Source organism: Musa acuminata, chromosome BXJ3-1, assembly GCF_036884655.1.
Source record: "Musa acuminata AAA Group cultivar baxijiao chromosome BXJ3-1, Cavendish_Baxijiao_AAA, whole genome shotgun sequence".
Classification (NCBI taxonomy): Eukaryota; Viridiplantae; Streptophyta; class Magnoliopsida; order Zingiberales; family Musaceae; genus Musa; species Musa acuminata.
In genome coordinates, this window is record NC_088349.1 from 11,974,006 (window position 1) to 11,989,785 (window position 15,780).

The following is a 15,780-nucleotide window of genomic DNA, read 5'->3' on the forward strand; positions in this document are numbered from 1 at the left end:
AACATCACATGTGTAAAAGAACATAAAATAAAACCCTAAATTTTTCAAAAAGTTATTCATCGTCATGTAAAGATTGGTGTGTAAAAATCCATGAAACTTAAATCCACGTATGAGATAGATGTGTTTTACCTAGGGAGATCGTATATCCTTGAATCCATGTAGATCTGTATGAGAAGATGAAGGAGGTCAAACGTCCTTTTCTCTAGCGGTATCCACACAACAGGGCTGCGACGATGCTCCTCAAATCTTCATGTATGCTACCTGAAGAGGAGAATGGGAGAGAAGAATAGGAGGTGGCAAATAGGAAGCCCTAGCCTATGAGCCTTTAGTTTCCTCCTATTTATAAAGGCCCCCAATTAACTTAACTCTAATGGATCCTACCCTATTATGTACTACTTCTCTATCCAATTACCCAACCCTCTTAGACTAGTGGATCTCTACTCAATAATCTCTTATTAGCTCTTATTGAATTATATCCATGGGATCCAATAATTTAGAGGTTTATTGGATATCTAATAAGATAGGGGCTCCGACGGATATCTCATATTTGTACCTCTACTCATCACAATGCCTAACATATGCATGTAACCCTATAGGCCCAATATTAAGCTGGTCATAAGTCATATATGTCAAAACTCCTTTTGGCTCTATGAATTATTATCTCCATAATAATTCACTCAACTTATCGATTGCGGACGAACTAAGCCACTAGATGATACAAGAAAATCTAATCTATTGGACATATATATCCTCCATTACCATATATTTATAGTCCCTCATCCATTTAATATCCTAGAAACCATATATCATGCATGGTGCTGTCAGGCCCATATAGTTTCTCCTCGAGTCGTGCTCTAATCTGATTCTCTTGGAGAACTTTTTATCTCTCAAATCGAACGACCTTGGCCAAAGATTTATTTAAGCAAGAACATACAGTATATTTCTCTCATAATATCAAAAGTAGATGATCCTCTATCGATACTCAATAGTCTTTATAAGATTGGTTGCCACTCCCAATAATCGACTGTACTAGATTTTGAACTTCTAAACCTATAAGTTTGGTATCAAAGAGTGGATTACTCATATAGGATATTCTTGGTGTCTTAAGTCTAAGAATCAGATACACTACTAAGACTATGGAATCGCTGTCTAATAGTAAGATATCATCAACCATCCAACATTCCGTGAGCGGATCAATCAATGAACTCATTCTCCAATGAGCACATGTACTGTATCCTTAGTATCCCCACACGAGCAGCTATGAGACCAACTACTTCCATCATATGAATATGTATATAACATACCAATCTGTCCAGTTATCTTGATTTCCTTCTTGAGTAACTTATAACCAGGATTATTTAGGGTTTGCATTTAAAGGTGAATCAGTCTCATTATCGTGATCTCATCACGATTCGATTCTCATTGCACAGATTCATAGATATCACAATATATGCAACACACAAGATAAAATTATAAAATATCAAATAATGATAATAAGTAAAAAGAGTATATGTCGAGTCACATATGCTATCACTCATGTGATTAGCATACAGGGCATCTATGACTAGTAGGAGAGGCCTCAAAATCTGCCATGAGAAAATCACATTTCGAGATCTACCATAATAGAATGAGCCTCGAAATCCACTATAGTGGAGTAAGCCTCGAAATCTGCCATGGCGGAATGGGCTGCGAAATCCACCACTATGGAGTGAAGCTCCGAAATCCTCCATGATAGAGTCTTGAGATTCGCTACGACTAAAAAAGGACGAGATATGTCATGGCAGAGAGAGGACTTGAAAGCCTGCCACGACAAGCAATCCCGAGATCTAGAGAAGGGACAAGGGATGCACCACAACGTGGAGTCCTGAGATCTATTACGATGGATAAGGGATAAGAGATCAGCCACAATAGAGAGAAGACTTGAAGACTTGCCACGGTAGGTCGAGAAACTCAAGATCCACTACGGTAGAGAAGGGACATGGGAATCCACCACAGAGGAGATCTCGAGCCAAAAGCGCTCGAAGCATATGAGTCAGAAAAACCCGATCTACACCAAGATAAATCCGCTATGATGGAGGTGCAAAGCTAAAAGCTCCTTAGACATATGAATCAGGAAAACCTAACCTATGCTAAAGTAAATCCACTACGATAAAGACATAAAGCTAAAAACACTTAAGGCATGTGAGTCAAGAAAATTCGACCCATGCCAAGGTAAATCCGCTACGGTGGAGGCACAAAGCTAAAAGTACCCGAGGTATGTGAGTTGCGATAACCTGACCTGTACCAAGATAAATTTGCTATGACGGATATATAAAGCTAAAAGTGCCCGAGGTATGTGAGTCAAGAAATCCCGACCCATGCCAAGGTAAATCCACTATGATAAAAACATAAGCCCAATATACTCAAGACACCTAAATCAGAAAAACCCAACCTGCAAGACGAGATCCTAAATGCTCCCATATTAGACGAACTAAATGATGCACTCCGAACCCCTCTTACAAGATCCATGAAGCACGCCTTCACGAGAGAACAAATGATAGGAAATATTTTGGCAACTAATCCTCATCCACCAACTAATCATCCTACAAACGCTGACATGAAAGAAAATGGTTGAATCACCCTCCATTGGGAAATAACGTGAGGGGTGGTTATGGTCTGTTGGTCCCCATGGATAATAGTTCATGGGATGTTGTTCGGATTAGCCTATCAACCTTTGTGACCAATAGTTCACGGAGATCATTCGAGCCTATCCCCCCTTCTATCGGTCCTTATGGACAATAGTCCACAGTAGGTCATTCAGGCCTATCATCCCCATGGATAAAACACAAAGGGGGCAATGTTGAGTCTATTATAAAGGATCTCCTTAATCGGTCAGGTATAAAAGTTGACCCCTAGCGTTGGCCCAGGGATTAGATCTCTTTCCAAAAACTCTCACACCCCATATAATTTTTAGAACTAACTTGTATATCGAAGGGGTTGGGTCGGGAAACTCCTCCCGACGCTGACCTTCTTACAAGAACCTGCTGAGAAGCCAAATCCCCCCTCGGCCTGACCTTAAGACCACCTTAGATAAATCGAGATTACGTAAAAATTACCTCAGAGCTACTTCTGTCACGCTAGAGCCGTCACAATGATACCTTGAACATCTCAACAAAGTCAAAACATTTATAGACATAATGAATTAAAGAAACTAAAGAAAGCCGAATCAATTTTTTTCTCAAATCAAAATAGAGAATCATAAGTTTTATTTTTAATATGTAATAAAGTAGGGGATAAGAATTTTTTCTTAAAAATATTGAAGCATTATTGTTGAAGAAACCTATTAGATACTAAACCGTACTCGAGAGTACAAAAGAGGAAAAAACCACAGAGGTCATTCGTTTTTCCAAGATTGGATGTTCTTTATGTTTTTTTGGGCGATCAATGTATATAATTACTTATTTCTCTATAAACATCAGGGAATTTATAACCATAAAAAGAAGCCAAGCAAGAGACAAAATCCACAATTCCGATGTTTCCCGTGGGGGTTTTTTTCTCTATCCAAAATCTTCGCCCGTGACTCGACGTCTGATTTCACGATCGATCGACCAACGAATTTTACTCGCTGAATACACCACACCGGTAATAAAGGGTAACGGTTAGATACGGCCCTTCAAGGACTGACCCATAGTGGGCCCCATGGCCAACAGATTCCACATCACCCTGGAGTCTTTTCCCGGGTGACTCGATCGATCTACAGTGCATCCGTGGGACTCCCCACGTTGACAACGATCCGCCTGTAACGAATTCCCCAGAAGGAATAAACGTGGCTCCCTTGTGTTGGACCTCATCGGGTGTCCACTCCATCATTTGGGCTCTGTTCTAATACCAACAGCGGATCTCCTCGTAGACCGCTTCCACTCGCTCCGAAACGCTTCCCCGCGACTTGGCAAGAATGAAACAAGTGCTTAGTAACCGACTCCCCATTCCTGCCATTTCTCCCTATCGGATCCCGATCTCCTCCTCCGTCTCGCCATGGCGTCGCCGTCGTCCTCCTCTACCGCCATCGCCGTTGAAGCCCTAACCCCGAACGCGGCCAGCCGAGGAACCTTGATTCCCAGCCTACCTGACGACCTTGCGGCCATGATCCTCGCGTCGATCCCCTACTCCCACCAGTCCCGCCTCCGCGCCACCGCCCGGTCGTGGCGCGCCTTTCTCGCCCCGCGCGCCCTTCTCCCCCTCCGCCGCAGTCTTCGCCTCCCCTGCCGCCACCTCCTGGCCCTATTCCCCGCCGATCCCGCCATCACCCCGCCTTGCCTCTTCGACCCTGCCACCGCTGCCTGGGCCCTGCTGCCCCCGCTCCCCTGCAGCCCCTACCTGTACGGCCTCTCGAACTTCGTACCTGTCGCCCTCGGCCACCACCTCTACGTCCTCGGCGGGTCCCAGTTCGACGCCCGTTCCTACCCCCTCGGGCACCCCATCGCCTCCGCCGCCGTCCACCGCCTCGACCTCACCGCTCCTCCGACGCTCTCTTGGGACCACCTCCCTGACATGCTCTTCCCCCGTGGCAGCTTCGCCTGCGCGCCGTTGCGCCCATCAGACGGTGGCAACAACGATGAGGGCACGATCATCGTCGCTGGCGGCGGCTCACGCCACACGATGTTCCCCTCCGTGGGCAGCCGGATGAGCTCCGTGGAGTGCTACTGCGTTCGATCTGGTGAGTGGAGAATATGGGCAGGGCTGCCGAGGGACAGGGCAGGGTCCGTGGGGTTTTTGGTCAGGAGGGAAGCCGGGGAGGAGGACGAATTCTGGGTTATGGGAGGTTACGGTGACTACAGGACGTTGGCAGGAGTGGTGCCAGCGGATGTGTACTACAAAGACGCTATGGTGCTAGGCCTTAGGAGTGGGAAATGGAGGGAAGTGGAAGCCATGTGGGAGGAAGGGGAGCGAAGGAAACTGGGGGCAGTAGCGGCACTTGATGGAGAAGATGGTCAGACGAAGGAGATATTTATGCTCGACACAAATGATATATTCAGGTAATTTTTTTAAAACTTAGGATTAGTTGATTTTGATGGTTTTTTTAATTGCATCTAAAAGTTTCTTATGTTGCATTTTCATCTGAAAATTATATATGAAATTTTCTTTATAATTATAAGCTTTGATTTTTTACAGTTTTTTTGGCTTCATTTTCAACTGTATTGCACATGCAATGATAGAAGTTTTTTAATTTTTATTTCTTTCTATCATTCACTAAATATGGAGGATCACTTGGGTTAGTTTTGCAATTAATCTTCACTAGGCTTCTTGTTCAACCATAAATATGTTAGAACATAATTCTTAGCAGATCTGATCTAATTGTTCTCTTTTTTGTAGCCTTTACAAGTTTTAAAAATAGTACATTTTGATACATAATCCTTAAAAAGCTGTTTTGATAGGAAAATAATTATATTATCAATTCATGCATATGAGATTTGACAAAGTTTCATGCTTGTTGTCAGTGGTCTTATGTGTATGTTGTGTCAAAATTTTATTGAGATAATGAAAATACATCAATAGATGAAGAAATGTCTGCATATTATTATTTTTGGTTAAAAAAAAATCTTGGGATAGATTTCTTAGTAGTTTAATATGATGGATTTTAGTGAAAAAGAAGATTTAGTAATTATATTGGTGTGTGATAAAATATAGAGAATAAGTGTATTGATTGGTGAAGCTTAATTGAGATTAATTACAATTTTATTTTTGAAAGAAAATCTTATAAACTAAAGGTTTTAGATTAGTTCCAAGATTGAATATATGAAATGTGGCTTTAGAAATACATAGAAAAGAGATAAGGGTCTGTTTAACATTAATAGATAAGAAGCTATCCTGAATAAAAAGTTTTAAATATTTTGGATGCAATGCTCAATCAGAATGGGAGATTGATAAAGACATTATTCATGAAGAAAAAGTTGGGTGATTAAAATGGAGATGAACGTTCCATGTCTTGTATGATTTAAGAAAAATTATGAGATACTTGTAAGGTTAGTCATGCTTTATGGGTCATGTGATTTAAGAAAAATTACAAGATACTTGTAAGGTTAGTCGTGCTTCATGAGTCATAGTGCTTGGGGTCAAGAAATATGTTCAATAAGCTAGTGCAACTAAATGAGAATCCCAAGATGGATGTGTGGAGTTATAAGAAATGATGAATAAAAAATTCTTTTATTAGGGAACAATTAGGCATTTTCTTGATAGAGAATAAATGAGTGAAAATTATCTAATTGGCATGAACATGTTTGAAGGAGACCTATAGATGAAGAGGTAGAGGGAGACATGAAAAAAATTTATTAAAAATAATAAAGACAAAGTGAGGTGCTTTGTCAAAACTCCAATTAAAACTTTATTATAAGAAAGGCTTATTGTTGTTGTTATTGTCATATTAGCAATCATATTATGTCTAAAACTGCCTCTACATGTATCTTGCTACCCTTCTTAAAGTCTATTTAATTTAATTCCAAAAATTTTAAGAAATAGCAAGTCTATCATAACTAAATTTTTAGGCACAAATATGTAAATGAACTCATTCAAATTTTGTCCTGAATCTGGACCTCATCAGTTGATTCTAAGACTTCAAGATAAACTTTTCAGACACGGTCGTTTGCCTTCTATTTTTCTATGATACTGTGCTCTTTGTACTTAGGCTGCCTAATTTACAAATAAGGGGATGTTTATTAAAAACTGGATGGTTTATGACTGTTGTTCGAGATCTTATGGACTAGAGATAAGGTGAGTTTTTCAACTTTGAAATGCAAAGTGGATTTCCATGGTGATATGTCACACTTAAAGCTACAGACGTTATGGTCATAAAATCTTGCATCATGGTTGTCCATGTCAGGGATTACGCTCATCAGTTTTTATAGAGTGGGGATCAAACCTATTCCTTTTTTATTAAAAGTCGAACTTGGAGAATTTGCAGTGAGTTCCTGTTTCTTAGTATCATGATTAGATCTATATTTTAAGATACTCCTTAACTAGATTTTTCTTTTTATGATGATCGTCTTATGTATTTTACGTTTTCCTAAATTTCCTTGAACTAAGACCTACTGAAGAATGGTGTCTTATATTGGCTTTGTCTTGGATGTCAAAGGTCCCCAACACTACCGCCACTCCATATTTTCTTTTGCCACCTTGATCATTAAAGGCTAGAGGTCCATTGTGAAACCCCTTGAGTCTCAAGTCTTTTTCCCTTGAAATATGTGTTGAAGTGTTTCTTGAAACATCTTTATTTTGGGGGATCTCTGGCAGTGTCCCTTATCTTTTACGATTCACTGTATTGCTTTTTTAATCTTACCTCTTTGGATGTCTTAACCTGTGAATGTGGTTTGATACTCTAAACCATGTGAATTTATGTCGTTCTTCTTTTGTTCTCCCTCATCACTTCGCTTTAAGTCCCTAGATCTTGTCATGTGCTATGTGTGACGTAGTTCTTGGGTTAAGATACGTTTTATTTGTATCATGTTTGTTATACAAATAAATACAATGTACAGGCTACTTAGATGATGCCTTTCTTCACCGTTAAATCTAGTTATCTCTTATATTTCATTAGATGCTTTGGAAGATCATAGACTCCTATTTGGAATTGGAGAGACTGTTGTCGCTGTAGATCTTTTGAGTTCATTCTGTTTAAAAGACATTTTCCTTACAATGTTAACTGCTGTCATTTTCTAGACTTTGTGACACCTCCTGTTGGCAGTGACTAAGAAAACATTTGCCTCAAGATTCCAAAACATATATGGTAGATGTTTCCTCTAACTTCACCAGCCTGTGAATTATGGAAACTGATCTATTCCTATTACAACATCTTTCTTAGATCGATCAAAAATTACATGGCAATGACTAGCAGTATCACCTTTAATCTTTTACCTTATCTATTAAGGACCATTTTCTAAAAGTTACTTTTTGACTTTGGTATGAGTATCAAATGACTTGTCAGATACTCCTCTTTGTTAAGATATTCTCATTTCAGATTGTACAAATGTGGTGTCAGTACTAGTGAAGTCATCAGATGCTCGGGCAGTGCGAGACCTGAATGCCTCAGGATGACTTATGCAAGCATCTAGGCCTGGTCATCAGGCACACCCGGGTTGACATATATCACTCTTTTAGGATTGGATCATACCATGGCTCGAGTCAGCCACTTGATCTGATTTAATCAAGTACAAATTAAAACCTCAAACCTGCCCCTGCGATTACTTCTTCACGGAAAAACCTAGATTTTGACCATTGACTGCCTCTTCTTTTTGTCAACGACCAGCTCTTCTCTCCCTATCTGTGACCAACCACTCCCTCAACAGTGTGCCTCTCTCCTCTTTGCCTCTGTGTGGGGGCTCTGGCAATCTATCTTCTTAAACTTCCTTTGCTCTCTGTTTTTCCCAGCAATTCTCGTTAAATGAATTCAATTTGATGCCTTAGTATTGATATTTGAAAATGAAATGATATTGTCTAATTTTTATTTTTATTTTTACTGTTCTCCTTAATTATATTTTTTTATAATTTTTATATTGACGAGTGTCAAGCACCTCAGACATTTTATATTTCACAGGCGCTATGTTTTTGTTGGAGTGCTGTGGCATTTTTTACCATTTCCAATATCACAGACTTCTCTTTGATGTGCATGATCTCACATGGATATTGATATTTAATAGGTACCATATCCTGATGACAGTTTGAATACATTTTAACCATGAAGTATCTTATTGCTGCTATGATCTACACAATACATATCTAGCAGTGTTGTTCTGTTGATAGTTTAGATTTTAGGTTTTGTTTTAAAATTTCCAGTGGCATGTTAATGAAATTGTTTTCACATTTGACAAGATCCATTTCTATGCTGCATTCTTCACATGATTGCAACTTTGTTTTGCTTGTTTAATTAGATAACTGAGCTTTAGTTAGCACGTTACTTAGAATAAGACTTTGATAAGATCAAATGCTCCAGTCTTAACGTACAGAAGTAGATCACATTTAGGTAGTTGCTGAAATTGACATTCAATGGTTTTGTGTTGCATGATATGTGGACTTCTCAAAAGATGTTCCCTTATTTGTTTCCTGAGGTGGTTTAACATACCCTATTTCCTAAAATCATCAACTTGGAGACTTTTTTTTGCAGATATGACTTTGTTTTAAACCGTTGGATAAAAGAGTCTAGCTTGCGAAAGAAGATTCCAGGTAGCAGCTCATGTTCGTTTGTTGCTATGAATGGAGAATTGTATGTGCTGACAACAGCAATACAGAGTCCTGATATATCGGACCATCGGAGAATGCCTAAGAAAAGATGGACTTTAGATATTCAAATATACAACCCTGAAAAGAAGAGGTGGAGATTCATGATAACAAACCCACCTTTCAATCAAACCATTGATTTCAAAACTGTAATCACATGCACAATTCGACTGTAATGTTCTGGGCGTCCTGCACCTTTTATAAGTGGTCAAAGCTTGTAGATCTTTCATTTTCTCAACCCTGTAATAGATATTACGTGTATGATATGTTGGTCAGGGCATTGAGTACTGATGTATAGCTGCATACTGTTGGTCGAGGGTTAAGGTAATTATTGTATATCAAAACTTGGGACGATTCAATCTATGTACATATTTTTGTATTTAGCCTCTCCTGGTTGTGTCCTTGTATTCAAGGCAGAGACAGTACTACTTGTAATTATGTAGGTCAAAGCGTTTATTTGGTTAACCTGTATTGTTTGTGCACATGCCTAACACGTTCACAGAACTTTGGACATGTAATGGAAATCAATTCTCACTGGATCGATATGATGAGCATTTGTTCTTTGGAGATGATGAACTAGATGGTCTTGTTGTCTTGTAATGGTTAATTTTGTTGACATCCGATTGGCGGATTATTATAGGTCTTATATTTGTTTTGATGTGTATAGACGTGTGAATCTAATGTGTTATATATATATATATATATATATATATATATATATATATATATATATATATATATATATATATATATATATATATATATTCATTTGGAGTATACTTATGGGCCAGTTCTTTTCATTTTTTTTTATTTGGCCTCTTACTGATTTTTAAGGTTAAGATGGTCATCATCGACTGTTTTATTCTCCCAAGTTTATTTATTGGTATGTCTAAAATTTTTGAAGGTTAATATTGATTTGGGATTTTGTTTTTGGTATGATTTAATTCATTTTTATTCAATGATACTGTTGGCATAAATCAATATATATTGATGGCTTTCCAGTTCAATAGGTTTATCGAAATTAGCATTGGTTCAATAAATTTAGACTATAAATTACTCGGAAATTTAGAAAACTGAGAAGTTGAACATGCTAGGCTTGAAATGAAGAGTAAACCTCCTGAGACATACAGAACTTCCAACTCCAGCATGAACAGAAAGACAATTGACAAAATCAGTCTTCCTCATCTCCCTCTTTCTCTGCACAGTTGAAATCATCTGATGAGCTCATCATAAACACTGCAACCTTGTTAGAAGCGATCACTCGCAGCCAAACCCCACACATGTTGTTTCTTTTTGCTCATCAAAAGACAAGCTTGTGGATACTCCTAAACACCTCACTTGGTTTTCTCATCTGAGCTATCGTGGCATCCCATGTAACACTTGAGAAGTTGGATTGAAGTCATGATGTATCAATGTCTTTATGATACTTGTTGAAATCGTAAAAATGTTATAGTAGTTCTTTTCTCGTCTTATGGTCTCAACAACTGCATAAGAAGAAGATTGACATTCACTCATCGGGAAGCTCAATGAGGTCATGAAGTTGCAGAAATCTTCCATCAGTGAGGTAAAGCACATATGTTGATGTCATGGTTCTATTAATTTCCTGGATAGCAATTCAGCTAAACGGTGTGAGAACATTTAAGAGTACAGCCTGCAGTTACATACTACATCCAGTTCTGCTGACACAGCCATCATCTCATACACATTGTTTTTGGTCAGAACAAGAAATTTACTTGTATGTTTGGTTGCCAAACCAACTGAGACTCATTACTGTGATGGAAGTACTAAGAAACATATGATGATTCTCATAATGGAAGAATGTGAATTAACTTCAGGTCCATCCTAAGACTTGCATTTAGATGGTGCACTCAAGTTGCACAAAGCCAAAACAAATGTGGATCTGCTACATTAACTGGATATAAAAGCTAGGATAGTCTGTTGATGTAGCCAACTTTGGAGAAGCTGACTTATAAGAAATGTGTTTCTCGCTCTTGTGCTTGATAGTTTTCCCCAAAATTTGAGTAGATTGATTACAAGTGGCCATTTTTACCTTATCTCTTTCCTCTTGTACTTATTTGACTGCACTATTATACCGTTTGCTCTTTGTTATCTTACACAGCTGAGACCCAAACACACCGTCTCTCTGACAGCAGATTAGTAACTTAGAGCACAAGCCTTGCTGCACAATAATACGCTGATGGGCTAAACATAGTGTCGACCTAGTTGGTGCCTTCCATTTCCCAAAGGCAATGTCTACAACTTCCAGCATCTAAAAGGTTAGCAAGGTCTTCCACAACAAGTTAAAATGATGAGCCAAGGTGAGCTTTGGGTGGTTTGCTTCACATTATTGAGTTGTGTTTATAGTTTCTGCAACATTATACTATTCTTTCAACCTACATTTTGTATACCAAATGATATGATATCAACATCTTTCTTTCTCAAAGATCACATCACGGGTCTTGTCCATCCAAGATGATGTTGTTTGAATCAAAAACCTGTAGGCTGGCTTTTTCATGATGACATCTGACAGTAATGCTGACACCGTGCTAAACACAAAGGATGAGGAAAGAAAAACCTGAACATTGCATCATATATCGCAAAAGTATTCTGCCATGAACTAAATATTCCTTTCATTAGCTATCAGAAGCACATTTAACGAAGAACCTAAAGCAAGCATCAGACTTTCCACTTGTACGGGCAGTGCAATAATGGCAGTGCAAAGAAGAACCTTTGAAGTGAAGCTGCAGTGAAGAATCTATCTTGCTGCTTGTCTGATAAAAAGCGAAAGCTCCCACCACACCTGATTCTCTACCTCCTACCGATTGAACAAACACAATTCATTCTCATATCCACACTGAAAGCAGATCTAATTAGAACGCACAAGTATCACAAAGCAACACTGCTGAGGACTGGACAAGTAGAAAGAAACTTACTTGTCTAGTAAATTGGATCTTGCATCCACCGGGGATGTAGATTGTAGAACAGTCATTTCCATGAGTTGGGGGGAATGAAGCCTGGTCCGAAACCATCCTCGAGGGAGAGAGAACGATCGAGAGGGTGCTCTTTTGTCTGTTCATTGATGGCTTCGAACCAGACGACACTCCCCTCAACTCTCATGAGAGGAAGAGAACTGTAACAGGGAGAAGAGCACTCATCTCACTACCGCATGCAAAATGCTTTTCATGGCTCCTTATATACGCGAGAGGGAAGAAGGAATCCCCTTCAGTTTTATGACTTGGAGTCCACTTTCAGTATGACCTTCCACATACAGCCATAATTACCTCAACTTTGAACAATATTCCTGGTAAGCATGATGAGAACTCTAACGACTCGATGCATATGCATGCATAGCTTAATATTCTTTTCCATTATTGTATGAAGATTTCGTCTCGAACCACAGTCGGACGCTGATCTAAGTCAACCAAGGACTGCTGTTGGCATCTTAAGTGGTCTTAGCAACCATCATTAGATGCAACGCTGAAGCCCAATCATAACTAGTTCACCACATATATACCAGGATATGTTTATGATTCATATGTAGGTGGGAATTCATGTTCTTGGATATGATCATGATCACTGACGTGGGGGGTTTATATATAGATCTCAGCTACCAAGCAAAGGATTGTTCTTTTGCTTCCCACCGAGAGGAAAAGGATGGTGTGATGAGGGATGCAGCATCTTCACCAAATGGCATGCACACGCCAACTTGGGATTCCAAGCTTAAGAATGAAGCAACAGAAGCAACCCTGTCATAAAGGCTTCGAGTGTGACCAATAAAGAACCAAAGGAGATGGTGAGGAAGGTGTTCCCTTGCAGATCTCGATTTATATGTGCTTTTCTGTACTCACAGAGCATTCTATTACAAGCTTCACTGGCTAATAACACCTATGTCTGCATCAGTCCCATGTGGGTATCATGCAAGGTTGGGTTGAGTATAATAATCCACGAGTGCCTCATAAAAGTTTTAAGAACAGGAAGGAATATCTATTTCTTATTGAGATTTGTGTTAGCGTCGGAAATGGTCATCAACCTTGCAGGGTAAAATTAATATGATATGAGGATTGGAAACCTCATGAGCCAGTCATTTAGTTCACCTATGCGATTCTCCCCGGAGAAAAGTAGACACAAGGAAATCAACGTACCGAGCTGGACAAAGTCACACCGTCATCTTTTAACATGTCAAACGTGGACTTTGCTCGAGTAAACATGGACTTGAGCACGGGATTGAGAACTGGCGTGAGACACAATTTTAGGTTGCCGGCCAGAAGTTGTTTGTTCTGCATTTGGATCCGAATGAACTCGTCCGGTTGAAACAATCAACGAGGCGTTGATTCCCGTGTTCTGACGCCTTGACCAACCTAGTGGATTGATTGACCCACCAGTGCAAGTCAAAACATTTCGTTCGACCCTCGGTCTCTTCTTCCGGCTTCAATCCTCTCATCTCTAAACTAAGATAATGAGTTTTTTACCGCGTTTAGAAGATTTGTATGTCTTTTAATTAGCTATTTCATATTTGAAATGTTGTTATCATTTATTATAATACGCGATTCATATACACCTGCCGGAAGTCAAAACGTTAGACTGAAAAGTCAAACAAGAAGCGGTAAAAGAGAAACCAAGTAAAACGTTCCGAGTCACGTACATGTCACGAAACCGAATCGATTACGCGGCGTGGACTTCTCAAAGACATGCAGCTACGTTGCTGCGCTATATATCGAGCTCCCCTCTCCCCAAACCTTTGCCTCACACTTGACTTCGCATCGTTCGTTCTTGCATCCTCGATCGCAGGCACAACAAGCATCGATCATGGCGGCCATGGCGACCAGAGAGCTGCTGCTGTTTCTGCTGCTGGTGTCGAGCTTGCAGCCTCTGATGGCGGCGAGGCCCATGGAAGGAGACTGGTGGCACGACCACGGCGGCCTCCTTCTGGAGTCGTTGCCGCAAGGGCCGGTGACGCCCTCGGGGCCTTCGCGCTGCACCCACAACCCCAACATCCGTGCCGGCGGCTCCTGCCCGTGATCCCATAACACGAAGACACACCATAGCTGCTGCTTACTCACCATTTTTTCTCTTTCTTTACGACTCTAAGTGTATTTATCTCTCTAATTTCATGAACATTGGAAATGACAGAGAGTAGTCCATGACAACGATAATAATGGCTTCTTGTTATTAATTTCTCCTCGTCATGTAAATGTTTTTGTTGGAAGCTATGTTTGATTATGCGAAAGCAAAACATCAGAATTGGTTTCCATCTGTGTGTAAATCGAATGAGATACAGACTACAAGACAACATATTTACATTAGAATTTTTTTCCCCCCTAACCAAAATCAATGGGATTATAAATAATTCCCTCTAAAAATACCAAATATCATCGATGATAATTCATGTCTCATAAAATAATAACCCAAATGAGTTCCAATGATAAAACCAAAGAACAAGAATCACAACTCACCAATGATTAAGATCAATACTATCATCTTGTATAACATCACATATCAGAAAATTATGATGATCATGCTTGAATCAACCATCCATCGTTTCTTCTCCTCTAAAGATAATTTTCTCCCTCGGCTTCATTTTTTCTCTCTCCTTATTACATCTTGCATAACTAAGGTCAAGGTTTTATTTATATATTTTTTTTTGGTGCCACCATTTTTCATATAGGTGGTGGGATCACCCAACAACTTTATTTTTTCTTTTTTAAGTAAATACCGAATTCAAATTCAAAACTTTACAATAATATGTCCAAGTCTTTCTTCATCATTACAACCACTAATATTAACTTGGCAAACCATTATACATACAGGAATAAAAAAATTAATATATTTTTATATTTATATTATTGATATATTTTAGTGGATAATAAATATATTATTGCACAAATAATAAATCTCAGGTTCAAGTACATATTTGAATATTTTTTATATTATTTACTATGATGTAAAAAAACTTTAGTTAAAAAACATACATATCCTTGCAAAAACTATATATATATATATGTATATATATATATATGTATGTATGTATGTATATATATATATATATGTATGTATGTATGTATGTATATATATATATATATATGTATGTATATATGTAGAGAGAGAGAGAGAGAATTAGTTCAATTATAACGTCCGTTATAAGGGGCATATAAAAAGGTAAAAATATCTCTCATCGTCTTGCCCATCAATTGATGTAAATGCTGTGATTTGAATCCTTGACACCGTCCATGGCAAAACGTTTACCAAAGTCAAACAGTTGGTGGTGGTAAAAGGGAAACCCATTAAAGAGTCACAGCCGCGTAAGGGCCCAGTCCAAGTCACGGAAGCGGAGGAAGTACGCTCTGTAGACTTAGCCATGCAGCTGCGTCGGCGCTCCATATATCGAGCTCTCCCTCTTCCACCCTTTGCCTCAACACCCACACACACCCAACCCTCGCAGGCCTTCACATCGTCTACCGGTATATCGACCATGGCGACCACGGTGGTGACGAGGCAGCTGTTGCTGTTTCTGCTGCTGGCGTCGAGCTTGCAGCCTCT

At 39.3% G+C, this 15,780-nt stretch overlaps 1 protein-coding gene across 2 annotated transcripts; it reads left to right on the top strand.

Moving 5' to 3' along the window:
* Window positions 1-3,894: 3,894 nt before the first annotated feature.
* LOC135628666 (F-box/kelch-repeat protein OR23-like) lies at window positions 3,895-9,622 on the top strand. Of its 2 annotated transcripts, XM_065135476.1 has the most exons (3): window positions 3,895-5,015; window positions 8,564-8,666; window positions 9,131-9,266. In XM_065135476.1, exons 1-2 carry the CDS (start codon window positions 4,015-4,017, stop codon window positions 8,628-8,630), a joined length of 1,068 nt encoding a protein of 355 aa, XP_064991548.1. In that variant the 5' UTR covers window positions 3,895-4,014; the 3' UTR covers window positions 8,631-8,666; window positions 9,131-9,266. The 2 variants fall into 2 exon arrangements, with proteins under 2 accessions (XP_064991548.1, XP_064991547.1); XM_065135475.1 differs by lacking the exon at window positions 8,564-8,666 and having other exon boundaries at window positions 9,131-9,622.
* Window positions 9,623-15,780: the final 6,158 nt, after the last annotated feature.